Genomic DNA, 17,270 nt, shown 5'->3' on the forward strand with positions numbered 1-17,270 from the left:
ACGCTAGCAGTGCCCCATAGCTGAATCCCATAAGTCCATATGGGCTTGAGGATGGACCTGTAGAGTAAAATTTTGTTATTCAGAGATAGTTTGGAATTGCGTCCAATGAGCCAATACATATTTCTCAATTTAAGTCCAAGCTGTTTTCGTTTTGTAAAAATATGTTTTTTCCAAGTAAGGCGGCGGTCCAAGTGCATGCCAAGATATTTGGCGTCCTCGGATTGAGGAATTAGACAATTATCAATATATACAGGGGGGCATGTTTCTCTGCGTAGCGTGAATGTTACATGTAATGATTTAGTTCCATTAGATTTGATGCGCCATACTTTCATCCATTGCTGAATTCTATTTAGGTTTGATTGAAGATTCCTTGATGCTGTTGTTGGATCTGTGTGGGATGCCAGGATAGCAGTGTCGTCTGCATACGTTGCAACTGTAGTTGTACTAGATGTTGGAATGTCCGCTGTGTATAAAAGATACAGAATTGGGCCGAGAACGCTGCCTTGTGGGATGCCTGAGTGAATGGGATATATCTTGGTGTGCTCGGTACCGTGCTTCACAAGGAAGTGTCTATTTTCTATGTAGGATTTTAAGAGCTGGAAGTGAGGATAGGGTAGGAGCTTCTTTAATTTTATTTGTAGCCCTATGTGCCATACCTTGTCAAAAGCCTGAGATATGTCAAGGAAAGCAGCAGAACAGTATCTTTTGGAGTTAAAATCCTTGTTTATTTGGTTGACTAGCCTATGCACTTGTTCTATGGTTCCGTGTTTGTCTCGGAAACCGAATTGGTGTTCTGGAATTATTTTATTTTCGTCTATTATCGTTTTCAACCTTTTTACGTACATTTTTTCAAAGACTTTGCTAATCATAGGCAAAAGGCTTATAGGCCGGTATGAAGATGCATTTTCCGGTCTTTTTCCTGGTTTAAGGATCATTAGGATTTGTGCCACTTTCCATGAACTAGGGAAGTACTTTGGACGCAGAATTGCATTAAATATAAAGGTGATTAGTTTTATGCACTTATCCGAGACTTCTTTTAGAATCTTGCCAGAGATTAGGTCAAATCCAGGGGCTTTTTTGATGTTGATTTCATCTATTATTGTTTGTTTAAATTGGTTGACTGTAAATTTCGTGTGGGGCAGATCCATTTGAAACGGTGCTGTTAGGAATCTGGTTAGTTCTGTTTCTTCCTCTGTAGATACTGTAGAAGGGTATGGCGTAAATACTTTTTGGAGGTGCTTGCCAAAAAGATCAGCTTTTTCTTTGTCGTTCCTAGCCCAGGTGTTTGCCTCATCTTTGATTGGTGGGTTATGCTGTTGGGGCCGTTTGAGCTTTTTCGTGGCTTTCCAGAGTGAATAATCTGTAGCTTCAGTTGGTGTTAAATTTTCTAAATATTCTTGTATTCCATGGTTTTCTTCTTCATGGATTAATTCCTTTAATTCCTTTGTTGCTTTGTTAAGTTTTTTCTTATTTTCTGCCGTTCTTGACTGTTGCCAAGTTTTACGTAATTGTCGTTTTTCTAAAATTTTTTGTTTAATTGTGGGAGACACATTATTTCTGTTTTGAGATGGTTCGTAGCTGGGAGTCGCGTACCAAGCAGCAATTTGTATGCTTTCTGTTAGTTTATCTACAGCTGATTCAAGTTCGAGTTTATTTTTCAAGGACAGATTTAGTGAGATCAGGCTGTCTAGTTTTTCTCTAAATTGGGACCAGTTAGTCTTGGTGTTATGCAAAGTTGGTTGATGTTCTTTGTTTAAGATTTTTTCGGAGATTGTTATTATAAAGGGTGAGTGGTCTGATGATAAATCAAAGCATGATTCAGCTTTACATTTTTTGGTATCGATGCCTTTTGTGATGCAGAAGTCAACGACATCAGGTATTTTGTTTAAATCAGACGGCCAATAAGTTGGTTCGCCAGTAGAAATTTGTTGCAGGTTATTTTCTACCATTGCTTTAGCTAATTCTCTGCCTCTTGGAGTTGTTAGTCTAGAACCCCACATCGGATGTTTTGAATTATAATCTCCACCTGCAATGAATTTGTTCCCTAGAGTGTTAAAATATTTTAGGAAATGTTCATTTTTAACGACATGTTTAGGTGGGCAGTATAAGGCAGATATTGTTATTGGGCCGTGTGCTTCCTCAATTGTTAAGCTGGTTGCTTGCAGGTAGTCTTTGTTATATTTTTCCATTTCGGAGTGTTTAATAGAATCACGTATAATCATGGCGCTTCCACCGTGAGCTCTACCGTCTGGGTGATTTGTATAATACAACTTGTAGTTGGGAATCCGCATGTAGTGTTTTTCTGTAAAGTGTGTCTCAGAAATTAATAATATATCAATATTTTGATTAAGTATGAATGTTTTGAGTTCTTTAGCCCGTTGATAAAGGCCATTTGCGTTCCAGACTACTATTTTATATTTTTAAAGTTTTTAAAGTTAGTATTGTATCAATAAATTATAAATAAACATTAGTAAAACATATTTTTTATTACAACTGAACAAAAACAGGAATCATCATTCTGAACTTAGAACTAAAGAGATTTTAAAATATACACTAATTACGTCGCCACAGGTTTAACAAACAATTTTTTTTCAATATTGAAAGGTTTCTTACGTAGAATTCCACATAATAGACGGTATTTACTTAATATAAAATTGGAATATGGAGGGCCATGGGAGTTCGTCTTTGACCCCAAATTCAGAAAAAAATTTTTTTTCGTAAAATATAGGGAATTTTTTTATTACAAAATATCAGGGTATCTAGAATGATATTAAAGTCAAATAAAAAAATAATGAGTTTAAAATTGAAAATATTTCTGAATTTATTAAATATAAACATGCATTGGGGTCCAAATTTGCCCCCCTTGGTCATCCGAAGGTTAACCGATTGTATCTCAGGAACTGGTCCTCACAATTCAACTTTTTTTCTTTTAAAATAAGCGTCGTACCGAGTATTTTCTAGTGCCGTTTTGTAAATTTAATTTAATATAACAATAACGGAGATATTCTATTTGTTTATAAGCCAAAACATTGTTTATAACTTTAAAACATTGCTGAGGCCGCTTAAATAATCCGATTTTTATTTTGTAAAGTGTATTAGATAGGTAGAGCACCTCTTTATGTCAAACAATTAGCAAACTCCTAAATGGTCTACTGTTTGTTCAGACAGTTAAAATTTGAACTTAAAAAAAATTAGATTGCAAATTTATTATGCAAAATCTATTATACGTCGATTTTAATCAAATTTGGTGGACGTATGTTATAAGAATTTTATACGGGAATTACGAAGGTTCTAAATGCCACCAAAGTGGTTGAAAAACATTGAATAAAAACAGGCTTATTTTGCCTCCTTATTTTGTATTTATTACTTTTTTGCAGAAAAGGTAGTAATTTAAGACATCTTTAACCTGTCGTATATCATACAAAAATCAATTATCCTTATCTTATTTTATTTCCCTACGACTTTGTTCCAAAACGAATCGTTTTAAAGTTATAAGCAAAGAAAATACTACGATTACTACATACTACATACGGAACGATTACTATATACAGAGAGGTAAATCGTTACTTTGATTACTTTGATTACTATGGTTACTTTGGTATTTTATACCAATCGTATCACAGCGATTACCTATTTTGAGTATTGTATCTACTCGGTTGATATCGGAGTCGGACCGGTATTCCACGAGTGTTCGGTATAAGTACAGTTAACTAAAATTTTATCTTAAGGGCGAAGGCTATGAAGAGTTTTACAGGATTACAGGGCGCTGAGAAGTAGCTGAAACAGAGGGAGGTAATCATTTAACAAAGCATGCACCCAGAAACATATGTCTATACGATTTGTCGAGGTAGATAATTCACAGAATTTCACAGATGTTAGTTCCTTTGAAAATGAAAATGAAACACATTAGATTTTAATAATAAATACACACTATTCTTATCAGGCCTAGAAAAAAAAAATAGCTTAGATTGACCGGAAAATATGTAGAAATTATAATATTTCTAGACTATGATCATCAACTTTAATTTACATGTAGGTATGGCATTGTTTTTATTGGACCAGGACATTTAACACTAAAAACACAGGAATAAATCTATTTTTAAATATAGTAGATACATAGAGACTTGCAACTTTTTGCATTGTATTTAGGATTAGGATGACGTCTGTAAAAAGTCTACAATAGAAAAATAGGTTTAAATGCATTATGACATTTTAAAGTGTATAAAACGCATCGAAAAATGCATAAACATGTTAAAATCAGTATATTAAGGGCCAGATTTTCTTATTTCGTGGTATGTGGGGTCACTGAACACGAATATGCAATCAGAACCGACTTCCGAAGCACCTGGTTGCCCAGGGTTACTGCTAAGGTACGTCATCTAGAGTTTCGAGGGTTTGTTTTTGGCACTTAATTGATGCAAACAGATTACTCGAGATTACTGATATTGTGGAGCAGCAAAGACAAAACAGTTACATATCATTTAATTTTTATCCATTAAATAGACCGGTGAAGGTCATTATATCGGATCTTATACTTATACGAAATACTGAGAAATGCGATTCTCGATATGATTACCGATACTCAAATACAAGAGTAATCATAGTAATCAAAGTATCCTACTAATACAAAATATTTACTGAGAAATGCGATTCTCGATATGATAAGAAAGTTACAATATCTATAGTCCGTCCCACCTTGACTTTACAGTATAGGGAAGATAGGCAATGCAGTCCTAATGAGAGTTTTTAGAGCGGTGATGCCGATTTTATCAAAAAGGATTTGTAATCGAACATTAGAGAGATTAAATTAAAACTGTTTTAGAAAGGCAGTCTACAATTTTAGGATTCATATGAGTAATAACTATAGTATATCAAATAAACTTAAACGCATACGAAACCCAAAATTGTAGATTATCTTTCTAAAACAGTTTTAATTTAATCTTTCTAATGTTCGATTACAAATTCTTTTTGATAAAATCGGCATCACCGCGCTAAAAACTCTCATAAGGACTGCATTGCCTATGTTCCCTATACTGTAAAGTCAAGGTGGGACGGACGTCATGAGGGGACAACGATATGAACTACTAAGACTGATCATACAGGGAAAGATAAGAGGAGGAAGGAGTATAGGAAGGAGAGTGTCATGGTTGAAGAATTTAAGGGACTGGTTTAAATGCAGTTCAACAGGACTGTTCAGAGCAGCGGTAGATAGAGTAAAAATAGTGATGATGATATCCAACCTCCGATTAGGAGACGGCACTTAAAGAAGAAGTGTTGTAGTGACATTTGGCAATGATGTGAAACGTAGTCAATTTACCGTCTATACTTTTTAGGGTTATCTCTTTTGCGACTATTTAGATACCAGCTATTGCAGTGTGGACTACGCTGGCAGGGTTGTTTTGTTTTAAACATTTTGTTTTAAACAACTGTTTTAAACATGTTTAAAACACTTAAATTAAACAAGCGTTTTTTTTTCATTTTTTTTTTGTGAATAATACATACATATGAAAAAAAAATTTATACATATTATTATACAGACTTTGTAACAAATATATTTTTATTTATTAATAATAGGAACACAACAAAAATTGGAAAACTCAAAACATTTTGCATACAAGAGTTAATAATTTTCTCAAATTGTTTTAGTCTCATAGTAATCTTGTAATCTAAGTCATCAATTTTATCAGCCACGTGATCACTTATAGAATTAAGCTCTTTAAAAATTGAAACCAACTTAACAGCTTTAACATTGCCTAGCCGGTTACATAGTTTGGAATTGACTAAAGCGTATGATGAGAAGAGTTTTTTTATGTTGTATGACGATAGAACGCCACCATGTCAATGGTTGTACATTAAATGTTTAGAAAATATATATGGATTAAAGGGTACACACTTTGCCTGGTAATTAATAATACTTGGCAATACTTCTGGATGTGAAGTGAAGTCCGTACCAGTTTTTATTTGCTCTTGACTAAATTTATTTCCACTAAAGCGATGAGCAAGCAAACTTGTCAAGAAATGAGCCAGGATCAAAGCCATTTTCATAAGCTCCTTGACTTTATTCGTATCATTTACCAAAAATTGGCCATTTGCGTGTTCAGTCTCGAATGCTTCCAGAAGTTCTAGCCATATCTCTGTAGCCTCTCCTTTAGTGCAAGTATTTGTTTGGACTTTGTCCCTGCACTGCAATATACTTTAATTTTTATAAATACCTAGTCTTTAGCATTTGCCTTTAACTTTGTATCATTTACAAGCTTTGTTACATCTTTATCAATACTTATTCTAAAAAATCCACAAGGAAAAGAAAATGTTTTTCCTATAGTTGGCTGTATACCATCAATCACAAAATTGGAGAAAAATCCTTTGTAAAAGGTATAAAATTTTTTTTATTAAAATCCCTTAAAAGGGCTACATCACAACAAAACGTTTTCGATTTTTATAAAAAATCATCATCAGTGTTAGATAAACTGGATACTAGCTGAGCCACAAAAGAAAAATATCCGGGTAAAAACCCTTTACATGTAATATAGATGCCTTAAAAGTGCATACTTCAATAAAAAGCCCTGTGATGGTCACATGGCAACCAGGATAATGCCCTGAGGTAATGTATTGAAATTTCCCAACACGTGGGGTCCAAATTGAGTTGTTTACATTTCAATGACTTAAATGCAACTGAATGCGAAATGAGTGATGTTTCTGAAAAAAAGGGGTTTTTTCAGAGAGATCACTCATTTCGCATTCAGTTGCCATTAAGTCATTGAAATGTAAACAACTCAATTTGGATCCTACGTGTTGGGAAATTTCAATACATTACCTCAGGGCATTATCCTGGTTGCCATGTGATGTAGCCCTTTTAAGGAATTTTAATAAAAAAAAATTATACCTTTTACAAAGGATTTTTTCCAATTTTTTTAATACTTATTCTATTGTTTAGAGCAAATGTGAAATAATATTGGCCAGTTTTTCAACTAACTTTCTAAGCATTCCGATAAAGTATTCCAACGAACATCCTAATGCAATACAAGAGCAGAATCACCAGCTTCTCGGAATTTTGCGCTAGCAAAATGTACATTTCTGAAATATTTGCAATTTTTTGACACTGTTCTTTTTCCTGGCACTTCTATATCGTGGGCAAGTAAGTTCATAATATGGGCTGAACAGCCATAAGTTATTATATGTATCTGTGCTGCCTAATTCCTCAAACAGATCCTTCTCATTTTAAGAAATATGATTTAAACAATGTTTTTTCTACGTTTTATTTGTTTAAAACACGTAATATAAAAACGAAAAATAAAACATGTTTAAAACAAAAAAAAAACCGTTTAAAACAAAAAAAAAACGTTTGTTTTGTATAAAATAAAAAAAACATGTTTTTTTTTTCAACCCTGTACGCTGGCATTTTTGCCGTTGCCCCATTTTATATCCCGCATCCTGAGCCTTCTTCCATTTTGGAGCCATCGGAGTATATATGCAATATGCATTTGCCACGTTTCACTCCCTATCTTGTCTTATTTCGAAGGTTCAATTGAGTCACAGCCTGCATGTAGCAGGGGTAGCCTATCCAGCTCTCCCCTCCAGAAACGTATCCGTCTCTTATTCATAACTAAATTAATGGTTTTTATGCATTTTTAGGTAATTAAAGACGACCCAGACAATGGAAAAGTCTATTATCGACGAGCACAAGCGATGTTGGGATTAAAAGAATATGATAGAGCTTTAAAAGATTTAAAGACTGCCCTAGGTCTGCATCCAAATGACAAAAACATCATTCAACTATTAAGTAGTGTTAAGAAAGATAAACTTACTTACCTAAAAAGAGAAAAAATATTTTTTTCGAAGTTGTTTAATTAGTGTTTTGAAAGTAACATTTATATATTTTATATTTATCTAAATATATGAGTGAAGTATATCCGCTGGCGTGATCTATTTGTAATAGATGAATATTTTATTTTGCATTTTAAACAGTGTTTAATAAAACTTTAAATAACATAGTTGGTTTTTATCTCTTAATCTCGGATATAGAATGGGCAACAAAAGAATTGGTATGGTGTGTTACGCAGATGATGCAGCAATTATTGCTGAATCAGAAGATGATCTTATGAGACAGCTCTTTCAGTTCTTTCAAGTAAGCCGCCAACTAAATATGAACATTTCTACCAACAAAACTAAATGTATGACAATAGCAAAAGATCCGCTCAGATGTAAGTTAGTGGTTGAGAACAACCCTATAGAACAGGTGATGCAATTCAGATATCTGGGCATAGATATATCAAGCACTCATGACCCAGTAAAGGACCTGAGGAGTCAGATCAACAAAGCATCTGCATTGTCTGGATGATTGCGGGAGATAGTCTGGTCAAATCCGTATATGCGCACAGGTAGTAAAATTAGAATCTACAAGACTTGCATACGACCGATCATGACATATGGTATAGAAGTGCGCGAAGACACCAACAAAACGAAACAGATGCTAAGAGTTGCCGAAATGAAAACCCTAAAAACAGTAGTGGGGAAAACAAGAAGAGACAGAGTTAGAAATACAGACATTAGAGAGCAATGCAAAATTCAAGATATTGTAAGATGGGGAAGGCAGCGCAAGGATGTGGTACAACCATGTAAGACGAATAGATGAGAATAGTCTCCCAAAAAATGCCCTAGAAAACAACCCGCCCGGTTCAGGACCCCCGGAAGACCACCTAAAAGATGGAGGGATAGTTGGCAATCTACCTCCCAGGAAATTAACCAGAGGCAGCTTCAGAATTAAACAGATCGAAAGATATCCATGAAGTAAAAGAAGAAGAAGAAGACTTCCAATGGTTGGCCACATAGATGACCCTGTCATTTGCTAAAATTAAGTCTTCTTCTGCAGGTCGCTCTCATCTCTGTGCATGACAGTAGATGATTACTATTCTGAACCGCGCCACAGTATCAGGTATCGTCCTCCTGGTATCCCCATTTTTTCAGGTTACTAGCACAACGTGAATCACCGGTTCTTAGTCTGTTTAGCGCTTTCCATGTCGGATACGGTAAATTGTGTCCAGCAGCCATTTCCTCTGAGGGGAAAAATGTGTTGTGGTAGCTGATGCTTGCCATAGGTGTATTCGGCGCTTCGAGGATGGATCTTAAAGTTTTCAGAAACCTTTTCCGAGATCTTAGTCTACTAGGCTGAGTCTGGTCAAGGGGTGTCTTCGGTCTGTCTCCTGCTTCTTTCGTTCTACTTCTGACGTGACCTGTCTCCTGATAGGTGGTGGAACAATCCCAACTATGAGGCAGACCTCTTCGACAGGTGTCGGTTTCAGGCAACCCGATAAAATACGAACCATTTCATTTATAGCCACGTGGACGTTCTTTACGTTAGCAGAGTTAGCCCACACTGGTGCTCCAAACTCTGCGGCCGAAAAACATAATGCCAAGGCAGAAATGCGGAGAGTTTGGTTTTGACTCTTAGATTCTGTACCAGCTCCATTCTCTAAGGTTTTATAATATAAAACATCTTACAGTACCAGGCAATTCCTATATTACGTTTTAACTTCTGAACCACTTGTACTTATATTTTGCCAGGTTGATCTTTCATTTGGTCTGTTGATGTTGCTATAGATCTTGTTTGTCGTTAGTTCGTTGCACGTAGCAAATCTGTTCTAATTTTGAACAGTGGCTACAAGTCGCACTGCAGGCTCTTCTCGAAAGATATCGGCATTTGAAGGATGGAAGAAAAATATGTAATCTAGAATTTAAAGATAGTTGAATGCTATCAGAGTATGAAGCTTAAGTTATATTGGGTTATCTTGATAAGAGTAAGTAAACAAAAGCTTATTCAATTTGTATGCTACATACCGTAGAAATTTATGCTTATAACTTGTTCAATAGCATTAACATGGGTTTGGTAAAACGGAAACCATACCTTAAAGGCATATTGTAAAATTGAGCTAACGAATTTATTGTATAGTATTTTTACTACAAAAGCGATATAAACATGGCAATAATGAAAAGTCACATTCTAATGTTTTGACAGTTCTCTTACGTCAAAAATTTTGACCTATGTAATATCGCTTTTGTAGTAAAAATACTATATCTTTGTCGAATTAATGGATAGATCCCTTGAATCATGCAAAAAAAAAAACAAGTAATTAAAGACCTTTACTAGTGATTGAATTGTAATGATGATTACAGGGGAAGCTAGGACAAATAATCCCGGACAAAAGATCCCCACAAATTATCCCTGGACAAAAAATCCCCACAAAAAATCCCGGACAAATAATCCCCACAAACTTTTTGGACAAAATATCCCCACAAAAAATCCCGGACATAATATCCCCAAGAAGTATTTGCTGTCGAATAGTTCTCTAAAAGTTTTCCCGTGAATGCAATCGACGCAAATGTTTTTCAGCCTCAGATGAAACCGCTTTTCGGTACGAAAATAATGAATAGCAATTAAGATTAAGCAAGAATTGCAATTTCGATTACCAAATTTCCAACTCCATGTCGAAAACTTCAAATTTTACATGACAAAAGAGTTTTTTCAAAAATCGTGGAAGATATGGGGAATGAGCTAAGGCTGTGAGAATATTGTAATTATTCGCTTAAATTTTTTGCTCGCCCTGCTTTGAATAAATATGTTCAAAACATTGCGTATTCGTGATGATAGCTGCTGGTCTTGAAAACGATAATCTTGATTGTAATGCAAAATAAACCTGTTCTTTTTTGTAAACTTAACGTCAAAAATATTTAGTCATCATCATCAATATCGTTATAACTCTTCGAGAGTCTTTACCGCGTGTACTATTACTTTCCATGTTTGTCGGTCCTGTGCCACTATTTCCCATTGTCTCACTCACATTTTCTCCAGATCTTCTCTGACTGCATCTTTCCACCTTTTTCTAGGCCGTCCTACAGACCTTTGTTTTCTGTACTACATGAGGTTTATCAAGCGCTGAACAATAATCTTCACACTGCCACCGTTTTTTGTGACTACGCCAAAGCTTTTAATTGTGTAAATCACAACATTTTGATAAAAAAAAACTAAATTTCTACGAAATTCGAGGCATTTCTTTAGATTGGTTCCAATCTTACTTGGATGATAGAAAACAACTGGTTAGAGCAAATGATACAGACTCTAGTCTCAAAAACATTGTATGTGGGGTACCTCAAGGTTCAGTATTGGGTCCTCTACTTTTCCTTATCTTTATTAATGATATCACTAATTTAAAAATCGATGGAAAAACCTTTCTTTTTGCTGATGATACCAGTATCACTTGGAGCAACTCAAACATTGCAACTCTTCATGCTACTATAACCTCTGATCTACTTACAATAAAAACCTGGTCTGTCTGACTCAAATTTACTCTCGTTTAACGTAGATAAAACAGTAGCATTGTCTTATAAAGGAGCTCTTCAACCCTTACCTCTTAATAACAGCCAGATCAGTACCGTTGATTCTGTAAAATTTCTTGGTATTTTTTTAGACAGCAACCTTAAATGGTCCCTCCATATCGATTTGTTACGGAAGAAACTCTCTTCAGCTTGCTATGCTATAAGATCTGTTTCGAATGAACTCAATTTAGCATCTTCCAAAATAACATATTTTTCTTTGTTCGAGTCACATCTTCGTTATGGTCTTCCTTTTTGGGGGTTCTGGTACAGCTGCCCAATTCGATGTTATTTTCAAATTACAAGAGCAATAAGATATCTGTTTGGCCTCAGAAGAACAACACATTGCAGAAGTTATTTCTAAGATCACGGAATTTTAACCCTTCCATCTTTGTATATTTTAGAAACTGTTTGCTTAATTCGTAAACATCTACATGTCTTTCCACCAAGACCTAATCATGACTACTTCACGAGAAATTCTACGTTTGACGTCTATTTGCCGACCTCGTCCTCGGAGTTAGTAAAGAAATCGATATTATATTCCGCAAAAAAATGTACAACCATCTCCCCCTACAACTAAAATCGGCACCATCTTTCCACAAATTCCGTAAACTGACAAAAGCCTACCTGTCTGAAAGACCATATTATTCAGTAGAAGATTTTTTTAGTCAATAACTAAGAAATTACAGTACCCTTTGCACAAGTAGTATTTTTATTATTTTTTTATCTATATTTGGGTGTCATATGCAGCAGCTTAACTTTTTAACTTTTAAACCTTTTTTATTAATTATTAGGTACACTATGCATTTGCAATTTATTTAAATTTTTGCAATTGATTATTTCTGTTTTAACTTCATCCAGATTAAGCCATACGGCTCACACTCCCTCTAAGGGGGAAATTGACTCATCCCAGATACCTACGGTATCAAAAGGATTGAGGTCTGGTGGGACTCTTTCCGTGTTATCGAGCCCTAGGTGACTTGGTATGCTGGAGTTTCTCCCAGAAATTTTCGTACGCATCTGGCTGTCGCGAGTAGTACAGCTTTCTGCATGGTCTTATAAAGGTGTTCATTTAGACCCAGCTTTTTTATGCTTTCGAGGAGGGTCTTCGGAATGACTCCAGTAGTAGACATAATAATCGGTATCGTCTGGGTACTTTGCATTCTCCATTGCCTTCGTATTTGAATTTCCAGATCTCTGTACTTGGCGATCTTTTCAGTAAATTTACTACGTAGATTATTGTTGTTAGGTATCGCCACATCAATTAGTGTTGTTTGTCTTGTTAATTTATTAACTAGTACGAGATCTGGTCTATTATGTGCCACTGTTTGGTCTGTGAGCACAGTGCGGTCCCAGTATAGCTTGTAGTTGCCATCCTCAAGCATACTCTCGGGGACGTATTGATAATACGGGAGATGGCCCGTTTGGAGAAGTCCCAGCTTGATAGCTATCTCTTGATGAAGTATTTTTCCTACTGCGTCATGCCGTTCCTTGTATTCAGTTGCAGCAAATGCCTGGCAGCCCCCTGTAAGATGTTGTATGGTTTCTTGGGCTTGACATCCATATCGGCATCTGTCGTTTTGAACCTGAGGGCCTTTGATGATATATTTCAGGGTAATTTCTGGTTGGTATGACCTGATCCTGAATGGCCAGTAATGAACCCTCCGTTTCAGGGAACATCTTTCCTGCTGTCAACCAATAGTTCGACGCTGTATTGTCGACGTAGTCTTGACTGACCTCATTGGGATGTCGCCCGTGCAGAGGTTTACCCATCCAGGCGCGCATTTTTTCGTCTTTAGTGAGATGGTTTATGCGCATTTCTGGTTCCCTCAGTTTGATCGGTGTTGTGTCATCTACTGCGCAAATAGCGCGATGTAGAGTAGATGTCTCAGCTTGCATCTGAAAATAAGATCTTAAATTAGCAATTTGTTTATCTAATTGTTCACCTATATCCATAAGTCCTCTTCCTCCTAGATTCCGTGGTAATGTCGTTCTTTCTACTGCACTTTTAGGATGGTGTTTTTGTGCCTTTGTGAGGTGTGTTCGTACTTTTCGCTGAAGATTTTCTATATCTGTTTTTGTCCACTTAACAATACCAAATGAATAGCTAAGCGCGGAACAAGCGTAGGTGTTTAGTGCCTTAAACAAATTTTTACTGTTAAGCTGTGAACGAAGCAGCTGTTTTATCCTTCGTATAAACTCAGTAGTTATCTCAGTTTTCATTTGCTTATGGTCAATTTTCCGCGCCTGCTTTACTCCAAGATATTTGTATATATCGTTTTCACCCATGGCCTCGATGTTCTGGCCATTTTGCATATCGAATCCACCAGGCTGTATCTTTCCTCTGACTATATTTAAAACGCGGCACTTGTCTAGTCCAAAGTGCATATTAATATCATTAGAGAATGTTTCTACTGTTTTTAGCATTTCTTTTAGATTGTCTCGAGTAGAAGCCATTAATTTCAAATCATCCATATACAACAGATGATTAAGCTTCGCTACTACAGTATTGTTGTTTTTAATGCTAAAACCTGAGTCAGTGGAATTTAATAGCTGTGATAGAGGGTTCATAGCCAAACAGAACCACAATGGACTCAGCGAGTCTCCTTGAAACAGGCCCCGGTTGATTGCGATATTTTCCGTTTCGATATTGTTTTCACCAGGTATTTGGAGGTGAATTTTAGTCTTCCAACTTGTCATTATATGCCTTAAAAAAGTTACTATGTTATCATCGACTTTGTATATTCTCAATATGTCTATAAGCCACTCATGCGGCACTGAATAAAGGCCTTTTTATAGTCAATAAACGCAGTAAAGAGGTTCCTTTTTTTGGTGAATGCCTGGTTAGAAATGACTGAGTCGATGATCAGTTATTCTTTGCAACCCATAGAACCCTTAGCGCATCCTTTCTGTTGAGGCTCTATGATATTGTTTAGAGCACAGTGTTGGTAGATACGCCGGGTTATACAGGATGTGACCAATTTATACAAAGTTGGAAGACAAGTAATTGGGCGGTACTTGGCTGGATCTTGGGTGTTATTTTGATCCTTCGGTATTAAATAAGTGGTTCCCTGAGTTAGAAATGATGGTATTTCCTGCGGGTTAGAAATAACATGATTAATTAATGTTGACAAGCACTCATGAACACTCCAAAACTTCTTAAGCCAGAAGTTCTGAACTCCGTCTGGTCCAGGAGATTTCCAGTTATGAAGCTCTTTGATGATATTTGAGACCTCATCGGTAGTGAATGGTTCGTAGTTAGCTGTGACATAGTGGCGACAGTTGTGCGTCGTATCTTCTATCCAGCCAGCATTGTTGTTAAGAGCAGCTGGTGTGGAGAGTTGATTTCCCCAAAACTCATGAATCTCTTCTTGGCTTGGGTAAGACTTTTCGACACTTTCTACGGTGGAATTGAGTTTTCGGTAGAACGCCTTCTCAGAGTTCTCAAAAAGTGCATTGTCACATTTTCGGTTGTTACTAACTTTATACCTTCTTAATCGACCTGAATAGACGGAGAGTTTTTGTTTTAATGTATCCAGACACTGTTGGGCTGTGTTATTTTCCGGATCGTATCTCGAGTGTCTTGCAGTACTCCGCATTATTTCTTCAGCTCTCTTAATGACTTTTCTACTTGTTACACCTCTTATATATTCTGTTACTTGACCAATATCCCTACGCAGTAATTCAATTTTTCCGAGAAGTCTTTTTTCCCAAGGTGCAGTCCTGTTACAAGTCCTTCCGTTATTAGTACCCTGTCTTGTTCTGATCTTAACGCCCATTACATTAGCAATTGCTGTTGCTGCACAGTAGATTAGCATATGCAGATATTCCAATGAGTGGGCTTCTACGACATAGTTGGGTAGGACTTCAGTGTTCACAATTTGTAACAGCGCACCTAGTTTCTTACAAGAGTTTATTCGTGGTAGCGGTGGTCTGCTAAGTGGATTTGTTCCATTAAACTCTTGTACAGCACGAGCCATTTCGTTTGCTAGACTATCGCGCAACTCGTTGTTTTCCTGCTCTGTATTGTCAGGGTGAGTTTCTGCTATAGGAATCTCAGGAATCTGCTCATCAAGAACTGCATTAGGGACTTGATCTATAACTAGCTCTTGATTATTAATCTCCCGTTCGACTTCGCTTTTGATCGTATTGCGTCTAGTCTCTGGGATAAGGTTGTTTCTTATGATTACCCGGATTAACTTCATTATCCAGATTTAGCCATACGGCTCACACTCCCTCTAAGGGGAAATTTGACTCATCCCAGATACCTACGGTATCAAAAGGATTGAGCTCTGGTGGGACTCTTTCCGTGTTATCGAGCCCTAGGTGACTTGGTATGCAGGTGTGTCTCCCAAAAATTTTCGTACACATCTGGCCGTTGCGAGTAGTACAGCTTTCTGCATGGTCTTGTAAAGATGTTCATTTAGACCCAGCCTTTTTATGCTTTCGAGGAGGTTCTTCGGAATGACTCCAGTAGTAGATATAACAATAGGTATCGTCTGGGTACTTTGCATTCTCCATTGCCTTCGTATTTGAATTTCTAGATCTCTGTACTTGGCGATCTTTTCAGTGAATTTACTACGTAGATTATTGTTGTTAGGTATCGCCACATCAATTAGTGTTGTTTGTCTTGTTAATTTATTAACTAGTACGAGATCTGGTCTATTATGTGCCACTGTTTGGTCTGTGAGCACAGTGCGGTCCCAGTATAGCTTGTAGTTGCCATCCTCAAGCATACTCTCAGGGACGTATTGATAATACGGGAGATGGTCCGTTTGGAGAAGTCCCAGCTTGATAGCTATCTCTTGATGAAGGATTTTTCCCACTGCGTCATGCCGTTCCTTGTATTCAGTTGCAGCAAATGCCTGGCAGCCCCCTGTAAGATGTTGGATGGTTTCTTGGGCTTGACATCCATATCGGCATCTGTCGTTTTGAACCTGAGGGTCTTTGATGATATATTTCAGGTAGTTTCTGGTTGGTATAACCTGATCCTGAATGGCCAGTAATGAACCCTCCGTTTCAGGGAACATCTTTCCTGATGTCAACCAGTAGTTCGACGCTATATTGTCGACATAATCTTGGCTGACCTCATTGGGATGTCGCCCGTGCAAAGGTTTACCCATCCAGGCGCGCACTTTTTCGTCCTTAGTAAGGTGGTTTATGCGCAGTTCTGCTTCCCTCAGTTTGATCGGTGTTGTGTCATCTACTGCGCAGATAGCGCGATGTAGAGTAGATGTCTCAGCCTGCATCTGAAAATAAGTTCTTAAATTAGCAATTTGTTTATCTAATTGCTCACCTATATCCATAAGTCCTCTTCCTCCTAAATACCGGGGTAATGTCGTTCGTTCTACTGCACTTTTAGGGTGGTGTTTATGTGCCTTTGTGAGGTGTGTTCGTACTTTTCGCTGAAGATTTTCTATATCCGTTTTTGTCCACTTAACAATACCAAATGAATAGCTAAGCGCGGAACAAGCGTAGGTGTTTAGTGCCTTAAACAAATTTTTACTGTTAAGCTGTGAACGAAGCAGCTGTTTTACCCTTCTTATAAACTCAGTAGTTATCTCAGTTTTCATTTGCTTATGGTCAATTTTCCGCGCCTGCTTTACTCCAAGATATTTGTACATATCGTTGTCGCCCATGGCCTCGATGTTCTGGTCATTTTGCATATCGAATCCACCGGGCTGTACCTTTCCTCTGACTATATTCAAAACACGGCACTTGTCTAGACCGAACTGCATACTAATATCATTAGAAAATGTTTCTACAGTTTTTAGCATCTCTTCCAGGTGTTCTCGAGTGGAAGCCATCAATTTCAAATCATCCATATACAACAGATGATTGAGCTTCGCTACCACAGTATTATTGCTTTTAATGCTAAAACCTGAGTCAGTGGAGTTTAATAG

The 17,270-nt window shown here is 36.8% G+C and overlaps 1 protein-coding gene across 1 annotated transcript in view; it reads left to right on the plus strand.

Annotated features, from left to right (window-relative positions):
- LOC114335204 (peptidyl-prolyl cis-trans isomerase D) overlaps positions 1 to 7,989 on the plus strand; it is a 61,776-nt gene extending 53,787 nt beyond the window's left edge. The window contains exon 6 of the mRNA XM_028285401.2: positions 7,633 to 7,989. Within this exon, the coding sequence (XP_028141202.2) occupies positions 7,633 to 7,851 (219 nt within the window). The 3' untranslated portion in view covers positions 7,852 to 7,989. The remainder of the gene's footprint in view (positions 1 to 7,632) is intronic.
- Positions 7,990 to 17,270: the final 9,281 nt, after the last annotated feature.

Source organism: Diabrotica virgifera, chromosome 7, assembly GCF_917563875.1.
Source record: "Diabrotica virgifera virgifera chromosome 7, PGI_DIABVI_V3a".
In the NCBI taxonomy this organism is placed as follows: domain Eukaryota; kingdom Metazoa; phylum Arthropoda; class Insecta; order Coleoptera; family Chrysomelidae; genus Diabrotica; species Diabrotica virgifera.